Source organism: Trichosurus vulpecula, chromosome 2 (assembly GCF_011100635.1).
Source record: "Trichosurus vulpecula isolate mTriVul1 chromosome 2, mTriVul1.pri, whole genome shotgun sequence".
NCBI lineage: Eukaryota > Metazoa > Chordata > Mammalia > Diprotodontia > Phalangeridae > Trichosurus > Trichosurus vulpecula.
The window spans coordinates 85,039,908-85,058,142 of record NC_050574.1 but is presented as its reverse complement, the minus strand read 5'-3'; the positions used below and the strand labels follow the sequence as shown (position 1 = coordinate 85,058,142).

Genomic DNA, 18,235 nt, shown 5'->3' with positions numbered 1-18,235 from the left:
CATTTTTTTTTCCTGGCAGAAATCACCACCCCTTGCATAAACATTGCCATTGATACATGACTCATTACCTCATAAAACATCTCCTTTCCTTTTAGGACAGCTGTAATCATGCAAAAGTTCTTCTTAGTAATTAGTTATTTAGTTCAAATCTGCAACATTATGACATTTACCCATTGGTCCTAGATCTGCTTTCTGAAGTAACATACATTTAAATTCATCTTTTGTGTGATAGCCAAATATTGGGAAACAACTACCCAGCTATCCTTTCCCCTTAATCCTTCTATTCTCCTAGATAAATATCTAAATTTTAGAGAATCATGGGCTCCTGTTATCTCAGAATTAAAGGGAATTTTGTGACATGCAATACTTGCTTCAACATCCCTAACAAGCTATGATGAACAATCAGCTTGAAGATCTTTAGGAATGAGGGGAACTCAATCTCTCCTAAGTCGTCCTGTCATAATTTTGGAGAATTCCATCTGTTAGGAAATATTATGTATGCTGAGCTCAAATTATCTCTCTCTGCTCCTTATCTCCAATGCTTCTTTCTTTCCTCTGGTGCCAAGCTGAACAGTCCTAATACATTTCCTTCCCCCACACCCCTGCCCACTTGGTAAGCACAACATCTATGCCTTTGCTAACATCATTCATAATACTATTTAACAAAATGGCATCAAAGATAAATAGTCTTACAGAATTAAATCAAAGATGTCCTCCCACAATAACAAAAATCAGTACTCTTTGGGTAATGCCATTTGAGCACCTATAAATTAAACAGGCAAAATCTTTCAATGATCTCTACCAGAATATTATGAAATATTTTATAAAATCTAGGGTTATATTATATCTTTGTAATTTGCTTCATCTGTCAGGCTAATAATGTAATTATAAAAAGAATGAATGAATGAAAGAAAGGAAGGAAGGGAGGAGGAAGGAAGGAAAGAAGGACAAAAGAAAGAAAAAGAAAGCATTTAGGTTACTCTGGCTTGACCTGTTCTAGATGAAGCAAAAACTAATCTCAAATGTATTTCTCCTTCATTCAGAAACCATTTGAAAATAGATATTATTGACCCCTCTATCCCATCTCCTTCCCCAGGCAGAATATAAACTACTATTTTAATATTCCAGAATTCTTCATATTCTAGACCTCTAGAATATTTGTAGGAAACAAAATCAAGTTAAACAATAAGTAGTATGAAAAACCCATAGTCTCCTTTGTGAATATAGTAACAACATTCACCTAACTCCAGACCTTTAACACCATCCCAACCTCTCTTGATATTTTTTTGTAGGAGGGAAAGGCAGGGCACTTGGGGTTAAGTGACTTGCCCAAGGTCACACAGCTAGGGTCAATTGATTTTTTTAAGGATTCTCTTTTTTCCAAAAATGGCTAAGGAATTATATTCACAATTTGGTTTCAGTATTCTCTGGTAGCTGAAGGCCTAGTCAAAAAATTAATTCAGATCAGCTGATGCTCTTTTAAAAAGCCCTGTCTTTTCTTGGCTTGTAACTCCTTGTAAGCCATGTTTTTTATCTTCTATTATGAAGATTATTATCTTTTATGGAATAACTAAATATATGAAGAATCAAATACTTTTTTCTTCTCTCCATCAATATCCTATCTACCTAGGCTACCAGCGCTATCCCTCCCTTGCTCTTCCACTTGCATCCAAAATACATTCAAGAGCACTTTTTGCTATTGTTTTAATCCCTCAAAAGACTCAAATTATCTGGCCTTTAAATAAAGTACTTAATATTATTCCTATGATCATTTGATCATTTGTTTGTACTCATCTTCTCTTATTTGCCTTTTCTTTCATCATTACAACATTAAAAATAGATATGGTCCATGTTATTCTCATCTTTCCACATAAATCTTTTTAGACTTAACCTTAACTTTTAAACATTGGAATCTTTTTGCCTTTCTTAATTCTTGAGAGTATTTCATCCTTTGTGAGGTAATTTTCCCTGCAGAACCTTTTACTATGATATCTTCCTTAACTTTTTTATATATTTTTGAAAGCTTTTCTTTCCATCTTCACTGCTCTGAGACTAAATTTTCCTGATAACCCAGCCAAAGCTCTAAGGCGAAGTGAGCACCACCCTCATTCCCTACTGTGCTGTTCCTATCATTTCTACTAAGCCAACCAGTCCATTATGATTGATCAGGAATAGATCCAGTTTTCCTCACTGCTTCCTTCACCTTTTTTGTAAGGACTGTATCATTAAAGTAAATTGAGAATTTTCCAGCTTTCTTATATTTATTTAGAAAAGAAAGACATCTAGCCATTGTGCATGTAAGTTGAATCTTATTGATGATAGTCTCTTTCTTTTGTCAGCTTTGTAAACTGCTTTTAGAATTTATCATACTCCTCCTTCTCGTCTGTCAGCACTGTGTTTCTACCACAATCTTATTTCCATTTCTCCCTGCATTGATTCTCGCCCACACATTTTCTACCAACAATACCCCTCTGTGATTCATGGTTTTCCATACAGAAATCTTCTATTTTTGCATGCAATATTACCAGGTCATAATTTACCTGCACTTCTCCACCTTTTAGCAAATCTATTCCTTGAAATAAAGAGTATATTTAAATTATGAAAAAAATCTATGCTAAATTTGGCTTCCTGTATTATAATGCCCAAATCATATGGTTTGTTATCAATACTTTTAACATTTTAATATAAATATCTGTTATTATTAGTAGTAATTCTCTTCCTAGATATATTTGAATTTGAATTCCTAGAATGCTCTTCAAAAGATTGTCACATGATATGGTTTCATATTTCATAATCACACTCATTAATTTCCTGTAGACACACTCTCATTTTTCGGTGCCTATATCAAAAAGGGATAAACAGGAGAGAATTCAATACCCTAGCTCTGTTTGAGGCAGGAGGAAATTTATTTGAGCTTTCACTTTTATTATTCTACAGAGCAAACTTTCGGTATTACATCTCATGAACCAACGTTTTTGGCTTCATAACTCATTGGTGAGTCACCTTGAGCTTAAAGTTTATTCAAATACTAAAACTTTCAAATATTTGAAGGGGCAATGGTGGAAGAGAGATTAAATTTGTTCTGTCTAACTCTAAAATGAAGAATAGGGCACATCACTGAATGTTCAAGAGAGGCAAATTTCATATCCATAAAAGGTAAGATGAAATATCAGAGCTGTCTGGAAGCAAAATGAGATTCATTAGGAGATAATGAATGTTTGGGCCTACCTAAGTTTCTTTGAACTAATTTACAACAATGTCCTTATGAAAATCTCAATGCAGAGGAAGGATGCAGTGACTTCTCGATGCCTCTGCTAGTGAATCTGATAATAGGACTCAAGTGTCAGGTATAGGTGGTTGCAATATAATGTGGAAAGGAAATGGGAACCATTTTGAAATTATCTAGATGTATAAAACCACTACAAAAAAGGCAAGGGTACTAAAATGTATAGCAGGATGAACTTGCACTCTCGTTAGAAATTAAAACAATTTTCCCTTTCTAGAGAAGCTTGAGATTTGTGATGATTACCACATGGTTCAGTTTCATGTAAATAGCAACTAGAAAACCCAATCTAGGTGAAGAAAATTTTGCAGAAGTATTTTCAGTGAATAAACACTAAGGGACAATCTCATTTTACCAGAAAAAAATTTTTCTTGATAGCAGGAAGTATTTGTGATGCAAATAAAATTTTCTTATTTGTTAAATTATCATTTAATTTGTTTTGCTATTTTTCTTCAAATTTATTATTAATTTATTTTTAATATTTCAAAAAATTTAATCACTTGGATCTTTTTGGAATGATAGTCCCTTGGAAATGTGGCTCACAGGAATAAATGGAACAACTGCATTTCTTGCCTTCCCACACTGAATGTTTCTTACTGTGTATCCATCTCCAATCTCCAATCAGTTCCTTATTGTTTGAAACCACAAAGTCTGTATTTTGACTAATGTATTTTAGGAAAGAGGGCAACAGGAAAAAAGCACAGTGTTCTAAAATAGGGATTAAATGGGAATAGGAACCACGAGTCTCCCAATTATAACTACTATGTTGTGGTCCCTAAGGCTATAATCAGTGTGAATAGGACCCTGATGGGAAAGATGGGAAAGAGGCAGGAATGAGAGAAGGGACTAGCTCCTGTCTGCTTTCGTGTGACTTTGCCTTGGTTGCCTCAATATCCACAGCATTGTCCATAATTTCATTATACACTAGGAGATGCATGGGCTTGATGGGCTTTATACTCTTGTCCAACTCATATCCAGTGGGAATGGCAATTGGCAGATTCACCTGTGAGAAGGCTTCTTCAGAGAGGCCGTAAGGATGTTTGACATTCACCTGAAGACTATTTCTCTGTACTACATCTAGAACACATTTTCTCTGCTTGATTTGAGGGGTCAGTTCCTCTTTTTAGATGGATAAATCCTGGGCTGTGCATTCTATCAGACTCTTGATGGTGCATAGCTGCCTGCAGTCAGAATGATGTAGTGTTGCTACATAATGCATGGTTATCCTTGACCCTGGAGGCCATGAAATGTTGGGTAGTACCACAAGGTCTTCAATAATACCCCATCATTCTTGGCATCCATCTCTCCTTTGTTGAGCTGTGTCAGATTCCTATAATGCCAACCATTAGAAGCAAGATATCTGATGATTATTATCTAGCACTCTCCAAAGGTAGGAATTGTTATTATCTGTAATGAAGTCAAGTAGGTAGCAAATTCTTTAGCAGCATCTCCTGGCACCTGAACACTGTACTATGTATCCTCATGTTTTACGTGGTCAGGTGCATATGATACTGTTTCTGAAGCAGTAATCAAAATTCTAGGCTCTCTAGCTATGCTGAATCAGCATGGTCTTGTAAGTAGCCATGGAAACGTTGGGAGCAGCACTTGGATCAGGCAAAATGTTGTGGAAGGTAGAGCTTGCAGGCATACATTGAGTTTCAAGAGGATTTTCTAGAACTTTTGAGACATTAAAGGTAATCTCACTAGTCTGTGAATTGTAATTCTAGTTCTTTTTAATCTGAGCGCTGGTGATTTCAGAAGATAATTTTTGTTAACTTGACATCTTCTTGATCTTTTTTTAAAGGTTCAGAAATACCCGTTCTCTTACATGTTGGCTGTGAAAAAAAAATGTCATTCTCTAACAGGACCAATCTTCATCCCTCCACTTTTATTCTCATTGGAATTCCAGGGCTAGAGAATGCCCACATTTGGATTTCCATCCCCTTCTGCCTGGGGTACATGTTGGCTCTACTGGGAAACTTTGCCCTGCTGTTCATCATTAAGACTGACCCTAGCCTTCATGAGCCCATGTACCTCTTTCTTTGCATGTTGGCTGTGGCAGACCTGATTGTGTGCACCACTGCTATACCCAAACTTCTCAGCCTCTTCTGGTTCAAAGACAGGGAAATTCCATTTGAAGCTTGCCTGACACAAATATTTTTGATCCACTCCTGCTCCACAATGGAATCTGGTTTCTTTCTGGCTATGGCCTTTGACCGCTATGTGGCCATATGCAAACCCCTTAGACACTCAGCAATCTTGACCCACACAGTCATTGGGAGCTTAGGGTTGGCTATTGTTTTCCGTGGAGCTGTGTTACTCAGTCCTCACCCCTTTCTACTCAGATGGCTTCCTTACTGCAAGACTAATGTCATTTCTCATACCTACTGTGAGTTCATGGCCTTGATCAAACTGGCCTGTGCTGAAACCAGAATAAGTAGAGCTTATAGCCTAATTGTTGCATTCATTACTGGAGGACTGGATTTTATATTAATCATCTGTTCCTACATTCTTATTCTCCACACTGTCTTCCAGCTCCCTTCTAAGAATGCACGTCTCAAGACCCTGGGAACCTGTGGATCTCATGTCTGTGTAATTTTAGTTTCTTACACCCCAGCCTTCTTCTCATTTTTCACACATAGATTTGGACATCATGTTGCCCCTCATGTCCATATTTTTGTGGCTAACATCTACTTACTGATCCCACCTATGGTAAATCCTATCATCTATGGGGTGAGAACAAAGAGAATCTGGGAGAGAATCCACAAATTCTTTAGTCCCCAAAAGGCCTGAAGAGCCATTTCATACAGTAATTCAACAACACTGTGCCCAATCATCGCTCTGATTACATGTATCAGAGGGATTTTGGCAGTACTGAATAGGAAGGTGAAAATCAACATAGATATCCCCAGGGGAAAAAATCTTAATAAACAGTGGGGTGTACACTGGTGGCAAAAAGATACCTCTACCTCCCCCTCATTAAGAGAAACTTAGTTTTACTCTTCTGATATCCAAGAATGGATAAATCCAGTTATGTGCCTTGTTTCTTTTGCCAGACATGTAGATCCTCAGGTCAATAGAATTCTCAGTCATGACAGAACCATTTTCAGGACAACTATTGGAAAACCCAACAGTCTAGTGTGAATAAACCATCAGAGAAGTTGATTGTTCAATTAAAAATATTTCGGCATTTTGCAGCCGTGGTATCAGTAACTATGGTCTTGGCAAAATCTTTCTAGTCTTAATTATATTGTAAAAGAAATATTCATTCATAGTGATCTATTTCCAATGTTTCTAGATGCACAAGTGAACAATCGGAGATACAGGGGCAGGAGACAGTCATCCAGAGAAAGAATTTGGGTCAGTTCAGGGGGTATCTTCTTATCCAAGATTCAAGCCCTTCACACTCTCTCCCCACCTTCCTCTCAGTTTGGTGGTGATAATGGGGAAGTGAAAGTAACGATGATGTTAGAAATGATAATGATGGTGATCATTTTGATGATCATGATAAAAGAGTTAATTATGTTGATGTGCATAGGATGAAATATCTTACAATTATAGATTTAGATTTTTCAGAGACTTTTAAGCTCATTGAGTCAAATCCCCTTGGGTTATAGGCATGGATATTGAAGCCCAGACTTAGCCAGAATCATATGTCTAGTATGTGATGTATGATTGCATTTCAAGGTTTTCAGATTCCAAGTCTATATGCTATACTATGTGGCCTTTCAATTCAATGTGTCAGAAGTGGGATGTTGATGATAATATTGGTGGTGCTGAAAATAGAGGTGATGGTATTGATGCTGGTGTTGATACTATTGAGCAAGATGGTTATCATAATAATTATGATAGCAATGAATATGGCAATGATGAATCAATTCATACACACAGAAAATTAAGCACTGCAATACTTTAATGGAATTATGCTCACATCACTGAGCATTTTCTCTACAATGGGATATGCATTGGATACTATCTGTTTCTTGTCCATATAATACCAAAAGTGTGGTAAAATGTTTCAACCCAAAATGATAAGATGCCTTCCTTGAGTTCCGTTGACATTTTGGAGATAATATTTGATCATATAGGCTGTTCATTGTTATTTCTCACTCTAGATAGATGACAATCCATCTTCTAATCCTTATACATTTCTTTGATAGCTTTCCCTTTGCTTCTCCTGAAAACTACAAAGTTTGTTAAGTTTGGTAGCCTTTTCATTACCATAATCCCCCCACATGACTATCCATTGCCCTTTGTAGAACTTTATTTCTTCAGAATTCTAGTGTTACTTCACTCATTGCCATACAGAATCACTGGAAGAAAATTGATATTAAAAAGAGGAACTTTTGATTAAAGTATTCAATAAAAACTTTTTAATTTTTAAATGTTAGTGAAGCCCACTCTCTTCTTCCCTGTTAATTCTAAATCTATGTCTTAGTATGTTTGATTTTTAGCATATACACACATACTATGTGTATTTACCAAATATGTACACATATGTAATATATGCAAATGAATATATATAGCATATATGCAAATATATACAATATATCTTACACACACATACATTTATATGTATATACTATCTCTAAAAGTAGTCAACCTAACTGCAATATGATCTGAATAATGTTCACTCTTCTTCATGCACCTAGATTTACACATTAATAACTAGATCAGTACGGAGCCAAGATGGTGGCTGGAAAGCACGGACTTGCACAAGCTCCCTCTCAGGTCCCTCCAAACACCTATAAAAATGGCTCTGAACATTTGATTTTTATGGAAATTTATAGAACTGTAGAACCCAAAAAATAGCAGAGGGAAGCAGGGCTGCAGCCCAGGACAGTCTGGATGGTCGCAGGTCAGGTCTATCGCACATGGAGCTGGGAGTAGAGTGGAGCACAGCCTAGTGTAGGCTGCGCCAGGACCAACTAGACCAGGAGCCAGGCAGAACAGGCCTTTGCTCCCTAAATCAGTGAGCTGTGACAGTTACCAGACTTCTCAACCCACCAACACAAAAGACAACAGAGAAGGTTACTGGGAAAAGCTGCTGGGAAAGCGTGAAAGGAGTTCCCAGTTTGGCCACCACCCTGGGGGTAGCAGAGTTGGTGTAGCTACAGAAATACAGCTGCAGTTGCTTCCAGACCCAGGCCCACCTCGGGGGAGGAATTAAGTGGCAGATCAGAGCGGAATGCAGAGCCTGCTTAGATGTGAGTCAGGTAAGGATTGGCAGTTTTAGGGGAGGAGGAGCGCTGGTGTGGCAGAGCTTGCTGTGAGAAATATCTCTGAAAACAACAGGGTCAATTGCGACTCACCCATGTGACCTAGAGTTGTTGCAAAGATGCAACTTAAACCCATGAGATCTATAAGCCTCTGATGTCCGAAATATGTCACTCAAACACATGTGTAAACTAGGCCCTCCCCTGAGGCAAGGAGTTCACCAAGGACTTGACCCTTAAAAAGATATAAAAGCAGGGGTTGGTGTTCTCTTTTTCGGGGCTCTTACCCACAGCTATGTTGGCACATGTGACTCTGTACCAGCCCTTGTTATGAGCTCCCAGGCTGAACCTAGATTTGGTAACTATGAATTGTATTTAGTCTCTCTGTTGATGTTTGTAATTTGTATTTTGCTCCAAAGTTCAAGGTACTGGCTTTTTCCCCTGAACAAAGTGAATGGTATTTGTATGTTGAATTAAAGTAAGCTTGTTAACCCCTTAATGTTGCTTTCCATAGTGAAGCAGATAAAAAGAACCTGGGCTTTGGCAGCATGCTTGTTGTTGGGCTTGTGTTGGTCTTTTACCGGATTTGACCTGAGGAAGGAATAACATAGACACTCAATTGGGTATTTTTTTAAATTTAGTAATTTTTTTTTTATTTTTAGTTTACAACACTTGGTTCTACATAATTTTGAGTTCCAGATTTTCTTCCCTCCCTCTCCCCATCCCTCCCCAAGATGGCATGGAATCCCATATAATCTTCCACATATAACTTCGCATTGAATTAATTTACACACTGGTCAAGTTGTGGAGAAGAAGTATTACCAATGGAATGAATCATGAGTAAGAATAAACAGAACCAAAAAAAACACCCCAAAAATAAAAGAGAAAAAAAGGGGGAAAAGGCAAGCATGAAATGTGCTTCAATCTGCATTCATACTTCATAGTTCTTTCTCTGGATGTAGATAGTATTTTCCATCGTGAGACCTTTGGAGTTGTCTTTGCACCTTATGTTGCAAAGTCTGTCAGGGTTAGTCCTCACAGAATCCATATATCTGTGGTTATATAATGTTCTCCTGGCTCTGCTTCACTCGTTATGTCATGTAGGTTTTTCGAGGTTGTTATGAAGTCCATATCATCCCCATTTCTTATAGCACAACAGTATTCCATTGCCTTCATATACCACAACTTGTTCAGCCATTCCACAATTGATGGGCATCCCTTTGATTTCCAATTCTTAGCTACCACAAAAAGAGCTGCTATAAATATTTTTGTACATATGGGTCCTTTTCCCGCTTGTGTGATTTCTCTGGGATACAACCCTAGAAGTGGTTTTGCTGGGAGAAAGGGTATGAACATTTTTATAACCCTTTGGGCATAGTTCCAAATTGCTCTCCAAAATGGCTGGATCAGCTCACAACTCCACCAGCAATGTAACAATGTTCCAATTTTCCCACATCCTCTCCAGCATTTATCATGTTCCTGTTTTGTTATTTTAGCCAATCTGACAGGAGAGATGTGGTATCTAAGAGTTGTTTTGATTTGCATTTCTCTAATCAGTAGTGATGTAGAGCATTTTTTCATATGCCTATAGATATCTTTAATTTCTTCCTCTAAAACTGCCTGTTCATATCCTTGGAACAATTCTCAATTGGGGAATGGATTGTATTCCTATATATTTGGCTCAGTTCCCTGCATATTTTAGAAATGAGCCCTTTATCAGAGACACTAGTTGTAAAGATTTTCTCCCAATTTTCTGCTTCCCTCCTAATCGTTGTTGCATTGGCTTTTTGTGTACAAAAAACATTTCAACTTAACATAATCAAAATTATCCATTTTGCATTTTGTAATGCTCTCTATCTCTTGCTGTGTCACGAAATCTTTTCTTTTCCATAAATCTGATAGGTAAACTAGTCCTTGCTCTCCCAAATTGCCTATACTTTCAGCTTTTATTCCTAAATCATGAACGCATTTTGACTTTATTTTGATACATGGTGTAAGATATTCGTCTATGCCCAGTTTCTGCCCTACCATTTTCCAATTTTCCCAGCAGTTTTTGTGAAATGGTTTACTATTAGCCCAGAAGCTGGATTCTTTGGGCTTATCAAAGAGTAGATTGTGATAGTCATGGACTTCTCCATCTTGTGTACCTATCCTATTCCACTGATCCACAACTGTTTCTTAGCCAGTACCAGGTAGTTTTGATGACTGCTTCTCTATAATACAGTTTAATATCTGGTATGGCTAGGCCACCTTCCCTTCCATTTTTTTCATTAATACCCTAGATATTCTAGACTTCTTGTTCTTCCAGATGAATTTTGTTATTATTTTATCCAGCTCCGTAAAATAATTTTTGATAGTTCAATTGGTATGGCACTGAAAAGATAGATTAATTTGGGTAAAATTGTCATTTTTATTATATTAGCTCAGCCTAACCATGAGCAACTGATATTTTTCCATTTATTTAGATCTCACTTTATTCACATGAAAAGTGTTTCATAATTATGTTCATATAGTCCCTGGGTTTCTCTTGTCAGATAGATTCCCAAATATTTTATAGAGTCTACAGTAACTTTGAATGGAATTTCTCTTTCTATCTCGCTGTTGGGCCTTGTTAGCAATGTATAGGAATGCTGAGGATTTATGTGGATTTATTTTATATCCTGCAACTTTGCTAAAGTTGTTTATCATTTCAAGTAGTTTTTAATTGATTCTCTAGGATTCTCTAAGTAAATCATCAAATCATCTGCAAAAAGTGACAATTTAGCTTCCTCGTTGCCTATTCTAATTCCTTCAATTTCTTTTTCTTCTCTTATTGCTACAGCTAACGTTTCTAGTACCAAACTGAATAGTAGGGGTGATAATGGACATCCTTGTTTCACCCCTGATCTTATTAGGGATGCATCTAGCTTATCCGCATTACAAATAATGCTTGTTAATGGTTTTAGGTACATGCTATTTATAATTTTAAGAAAGGCTCCATTTATTCCTATGCTTTCTAGTGTTTTTAATAGGAATGGGTGTTGCATTTTGTCACAGGCTTTTTCTGCATCTATTAAGATGATCATATGGTTTCTGCTATTTTTGTTGTTGATATGGTGAATTATGCTAATAGTTTTCCTAATATTGAACCAGCCTTGCATTCCTGGAATAAATCCTACCTGGTCATAGTGTATTATTCTCGTGATAACTTGCTGCAATCTTTTTGCTAATATTTTATTTAAAAGTTTTGCATCAATATTCATTAGGGTAACTGGTCTATAATTTTCTTTCTCTGTTTTGACTCTACCTCGTTTGGGTATTAGTAACATATTTGTGTCCTAGAAAGAATTTGGTAGGACTCCTTCTTCACCTATTTTCCCAAATAGTCTAAAACTTATGGGAATTAATTGTTCTTTAAATGTTTGATAGAATTCACATGTAAAACCATCTGACCCGGGAGATTTTTTCCTACGGAGTTCATTGATGGCTCACTCAATTTCTTTTTCTGAGATGTGGTTATTTAGAAATTTTACTTCCTTTTCTCTTAACCTGGGCAATTTATGTTTTTGTAGATATTCATCCAAGTCTCTAGGGTTGTCAAATTTATGGGCATAAAATTGGGCAAAATAATTCCTAATTATTGTTTTGATTTCCTCCTCATTAGAGGTGAACTCACCCTTTTCATTTTTGATACTGGTAATCTGATTTTCTTCTTTCTTTTTTTATTCAAATTTACCAATGGTTTAGCAATTTTGTTATTTGTTTTCATAAAACCAGCTCTTTATTTTATTTATTAGTTCAATAGCTTTCTTGCTTTCAATTTTATTAATCTCTCCTTTGATTTTCAGTATTTCTAATTTGGTATTCAATTGAGGATTTTCAATTTGTTCTTTTTCTAGTTTTTTCAGTTGTATGCCCAAATCATTGATCTCCTTTTTCCCTATTTTATTCATGCACACATTTAGAGATATAAAACTTCCCCTAAGAACTGCTTTTGCTGCATCCCGTAAGTTCAGGCCAATCTCAGCTATGAGAATATTTTTAAGTTTGTCTTTCAAGAAGTATCAGTAAAACAAATGACTGAGAATATTTGCACCTTACAACATTTTCTAGAAAAAACATAATGAAGAAAATACTAGTTGCAAGCCTGTAAAGAAGCAATTTTTCTCCGTGTCATGAAAACTGTGGAGGATTCTCCAAGATGAAGATGGCACATCAACTTCAAAATGCCTCTGGAATAAATCTCATTGCCAAGACAATTTCTTACTTGTTCTTGTAATAAATGCTGCTCAAAAAGATCTTTCAGGAGGTACAAATCATGTTCTGGAAAATTCTAACCTGAAAGAGACTGAAGAGTTAACAGACGTAAATGGCTTTAATCTTAGTAATTGCAAGGCACTAATTCAAACCAAGCTCTCTGGATCCTCAGCTCCCCAACACAGCAACCTGTTTATGTACAACTTGTTTTTGAAGAAGACTCCTTCCAGTGGAAATATGCAATACATAACAGTTCCAAGAAAGAAAAAACTTTTTACTGCCTGGAATATAAAAATGAATTTTTTTAATAGTGATGTTTGCTAAAGAAAAATACTTTTTATCTTTGAGGAAAATCTTACATTTTGCTACTGATTTGGTACTGGAAACTGGAAATCATAGACATCTTTGAGGTGATAAACTAGAAATTGTCCACTGTATTTTCCTATGGCTACCAGTTTGCAAATGAATTAGTCATGGGTAAAAATCAAGACTTTTCTTTGACGAGCTTGCTCTCTCATTTTTAAATGAACTATTTTCTGGCCATCCCCAATTTGCCACTAGCAAATGAAGGTTTCTTCTACAACCTTTGCTTTAGTTTTCTTTTTTTTTATTATTTAAATTTATTTATTTAACATATTTAGTTTTCAGCACTGATTTTCACAAGAGTTTGAATTACAAATTTTCTCCCCATTTCTACCCTCCCCCCCACTCCAAGATGGCATATATTCTGGTTGCCCTGTTCCCCAGGCAGCCCTCCCCTCTATCACCCCACTCCCCTCCCATCCCCTTTTCCCTTCCTTTCTTGTAGAGCAAGATAAATTTCTATGCCCCATTGCCTGTGTATCTTATTTTCTAGTTGCATGCAAAAACAACTTTTTGTTGATGTTTTTGAACATCTGTTTTTAAAACTTTGAGTTCCAAATTCTCTCCCCTCTTCCCTTCTCACTCACCCTCCCTAAGAAGTCAAGCAATTCAACAGAGGCCACATGTGTATCATTATGTATAACCCTTCCACAATACTCATGTTGTGAAAGACAACCTATATTTTGCTCCTTCCCAACCCATCCTCCTTTATTGAATTTTCTCCCTTGACCCTGTCCCCTTTAGAAAGTGTTTGTTTTTGATTACCTCCACCCCCATCTGCCCTCTGCTACATCATCCCCCCCCCCTTTTTTATCTTCTTCCCTCTTCTTTCCTGTGGGGTACGATACCCAATTGGGTATGTATGGGATCCCCTCCTCAGGCCAAATCTGATGAGAGCAAGACTCACTCATTCCCCCCTCACCTGCCCTCTCCCCTCCTCCCACAGAACTGCTTTCTCTTGCCACCTATATGCAAGATAATCCACCCCATTCTATCTCTCCCTATCTCCCTCTCTCAGTATGTTGCTCTCTCATCCCTTAATTTGATTTTATTTCTTTTAGATATCTTCCCTTCATCTCCAACTCCCCCTGTGTTTCTAGATATAGATATAGATATAGATATATACATAGATATATACATACATACACATTCAATTATATATATATATATATATATATATATATATATATATATATATATATATACATAAACATATATATATATGCATATTCCCTTCAGCTACCCTAATACTGAGGTGTCATGAATCATACATGTCATCTTTCCATGTAGGAATGTAAACAAAACAGTTCAACTTTAGTAAGTCCCTTGTAATTTCTGTTTCTTGATTACTTTTTCATGCTTCTCTTGATTCTTGTGTTTGAAAGTCAAATTTTCTATTCAGTTCTGGTCTTTCCACTGAGAAAGCTTGAAAGTCCTCTATTTTATTGAAAATCCATATTTTGCCTTGAAGCATGATATTCAGTTTTGCTGGGTAGATGACTCTAGGTTTTAATCCTAGCTCCATTGACCTCCAGAATATCATATTCCAAGCCCTTCGATCTTTTAATGTAGAAGCTGCCAGATCTTGGGTTATTCTGATTGGGTTTCCACAATACTCAAATTGTTTCTTTCTGGCTGTTTGCAGTACTTTCTCCTTGATCTGGGAGCTCTGGAATTTGGCAACAATATTCCTGGGAGATTTGTTTTTGGGATCTATTTGAGGAGGCGATCGATGGATTCTTTCAATTTCTATTTTGCCCTGTGGCTCCAGAATATCAGGGTAGTTCTCCTCGATAATTTCTTGAAAGATGATATCTAGGCTCTTTTTTTGATCATGGCTTTCAGGTAGTCCAATAATTTTTAAGTTATCTCTCCTGGATCTATTTTCCAGGTCAGTGGTTTTTCCAAGGGGATATTTTACATTGTCTTCCATTTTTTCATTCCTTTGGTTCTGTTTTATAATATCTTGATTTCTCATGAAGTCACTAGCTTCCACTTGCTCCAATCTAATTTTTAAAGTAGTATTTTGTTCAGTGGTCTTTTGGACCTCCTTTTCCATCTGGGTAATTCTGCCTTTCAAGGCATTCTTCTCCTCGTTGTCTTTTTGGAGCTCTTTTGCCATTTGAGTTAGTCTATTTTTTAAGGTGTTGTTTTCTTCAGTGCATTTTTCAGTATTTTTTTGTTTCTCCTTTAGCAAGTCATTGACTTGTTTTTCATGGTTTTCTTGCATCCTTCTCATTTCTCTTCCCAATTTTTCCTCTACTTCTCTAACTTGGTTTTCCAAATCTTTTTTGAGCTCTTCCATGGCCTGGGACCAGTTCATGTTTTTCTTGGGGATTTCTGTTGCAGGCTCTTTGAGTTTGTTAACTTCTTCTTTCTGTATGTTTTGGTCTTCTTTGTTACCAAAGAAAGAATGCAAAGTCTGAGACTGAATCTAGGGGTGTTTTCATTGCCTGGCCATATTCCCAACCAAGCAACTTGTCCCTTGAGTTTTTCAGTGGGGTATGACTGTTTGTAGACTAAAGAGTTCTATGTTCCATGTTTGGGAGGGAGGTGCCAGCTCTGTTACACCAGCACTACTCCTTCCCCAAGAACCACCAACCCGGACTGGGCTTAAATCTTCAGCAGGCTGTGCAGTCCTGCTCTGATCCGCCACTTAATTCCTCCCACCAGGTGGGCCTGGGGTGGGAAGCAACAACCCCCCTGCCTCCACTGCTCCCGGAGCTGGAAGCCGAAAGGGGAACTCCTTCCACTCCCACAGTTTTTCCCACTAACCTTCTCCGCTGTCTTTGGTGTTTGTGGGTTGAGAAGTCTGGTAACTGTGGCAGCTCACTGATTCAGGGTGGCAGGGCACATTCTGCCCGGCTCCTGGTCTGGTTGGTCCGTCCTGCTCACACTGGGCTCTGCTCCACTCCACTCCCAGCTCCCAGCTCCGTGTGGGATACACCTCACCCAGACACCATCCAGGCTCTCCTGGGCTGGAGCCCTGCTTCCCTCTGCTGTTTTGTGGTTTCTGAAGTTCTAGAACTGCTTCAGAGCCATTTTTGTAGGTTTTTGGAGGGACTCAGCAGGGAGCTCACGCTGTTCCCTGCTTTGTAGCTGCCATCTTGGCTCTGCCCCTTGCTTTAGTTTTCTAGTCAACAAATAAATGCCCAGGCAAAGCCTTGAAAAGGAATGCACTGCCAATTTAAAGCCTAGTGATGCCACATATTTCTTTGACAAAGTTGCCAGACCCCTGCTCTCAGGTAGCTATTGGAGATACAGGCTTTGGTAGCCTGCTTTTGGGGCTCATTCCATGTTGTGTCATGACATTAAAAATCACAGATGGCTGAGGGAAAACACCAGTTCTTCTTCCGATGGCTCCCCAACATCTTGACTCATTTGTTGACCTTTTGGTGGTGACTAGTAGAACTGAACATTCTTAGAAAAGATTCCAGCTGTGACTAGATGTCCCGAAATGTGAATATTTTCAGTGTCAGCCTGTTCTGCATAGTTATTTTCTTTATTTTCAGGTGACATGCTGTGGCTAAGCCAGGATAATGTCCCCGTGAAGATGTCTGCTTACATGCTGTGATGCTTGTTTGGAATATGTTAAAATATTGTACATAGTAGGTTTAAAATATGTTCTAACTAAAAGATGAGGGAAAACCTAAAGGTATCTCCCCAAAGTATCTTAATCATAACTTAAGCTGTTTTTCCCTAAAATATTTGTTTTTAAGGGTCTTCCTGGAGACACCTCAATCTTCTGTTTAGATATAAAACTCAGTGCTGCGTGTTGTGCACTAAACCTGGGATAACTTGACATTTTCCTATGTAACTCCTGACCTTGACAAAGCAGCACTCATGGGCAACAGTTTTATTCCATTTTACACTTTTTTTTTATGGAATAGCCAAATGAAAACTTTCTCCATGTCTCCACTAAAAAATCAACCGTGTTAAAAATGGCAAGAGCCAACAAATTCACACTGACATTTGTAACATTTTATCAAATAAAACTCCCTGAATAAAAAAAAGAAGCAAAGAAAATATGATTTCTATTATATATAGGGAGAAGATGAGGTTCAGAAAGTTTTTGATTAAGCCAATGTCACATAGGTAACAAGTGGCAGAATGAGGGAAATAGGGAGCAATGGAAAGATTGGCTTCATATTTTGAGGGCATGGGTTGGACTCCTGGCCCCATTCACTGTAGCTTCATATTAGGCAAACAACTAGACTTTCCTGATCTTTAGTTTAAGAATATGTCAAATGAGGAAGTCTGATTCAATTCAACACTTATTTACTTAGTATTTCAGTATTTATTTAGTGTTTAGTATTTATTTAGTATATTGCATGTTCTGTGCAATGCACTATGCAGGGTGCAAGGGAAAGAAATACCAAAACAAAAAAAAATCCTAGTCTGTTTTTATTGGGATGGTATAGCATGTTCACACATTAATAAATGCAAGTAAAAGAAGGATATGTAGACCCAGCACCTGGTAGGAGGAATCAAGAAAGACCATCTCCATATAGCAAACACTGAGCTAAGCTTCGAAGGAAATGAACTATTTTCAAAGTCAGAGGCAAGAACGAAAGTATCCAAATTCAATGATTGCTAAGATCTCTGATTTCTAAATCTTATAACTACAAAATTGTTTCCATTTGCAAAACAGAATGCAAATAATAATTATAAAACAACAATAATAATATCTACTCTACCTTGTACACAGGGGTTTCAAGAACCAAATCAGATAAAAAATGTGAAATTGATTTTTAATAATTTTATAAAATGAGTTACATTCACAGTCATTTAATTAAAGAAAAAAACAGAGTTCTTACTCAAGTAATTGTGTCCTGAGTGGTAGACTCTAGCAAAGCTGTGTCTTGGTCTTTTCTTGCCTGGTTGTCCCTTGATTCTAAAGATACCACTCTGGGGACCCTGAGTCCCAAATCCTGAGGGCCCTAATCTGAGAGGTGTCCCCCTGGTACCCATTTCACCTGGGTGTCCCTATTTCATCCTATCATCCTGAAAGCCAATGGGAATCCAGAGTGCCCAGAAAAGTGAATATAAATCAGTTTATTTTCAGAAGCCTCAAGATACACCAGGGTCAGAACCAGAGTCTCCCTTATGTCAGGCAGTAATTCTTCTCAGCCCTTCA

At 37.4% G+C, this 18,235-nt stretch overlaps 1 protein-coding gene and 1 pseudogene across 1 annotated transcript; both read left to right on the top strand.

Annotated features, from left to right (window-relative positions):
- The first annotated feature begins 5,131 nt into the window (after positions 1–5,131).
- Positions 5,132–6,076, top strand: LOC118840319 (olfactory receptor 52K2-like). Its single transcript, XM_036747799.1, has one exon. The coding sequence runs from the start codon at positions 5,132–5,134 to the stop codon at positions 6,074–6,076; it is 945 nt and encodes a 314-aa protein (XP_036603694.1).
- Positions 6,077–8,471: 2,395 nt separating this feature from the next.
- Positions 8,472–16,907, top strand: LOC118836560 (annotated as a pseudogene).
- The last annotated feature ends 1,328 nt before the right edge of the window (positions 16,908–18,235 follow it).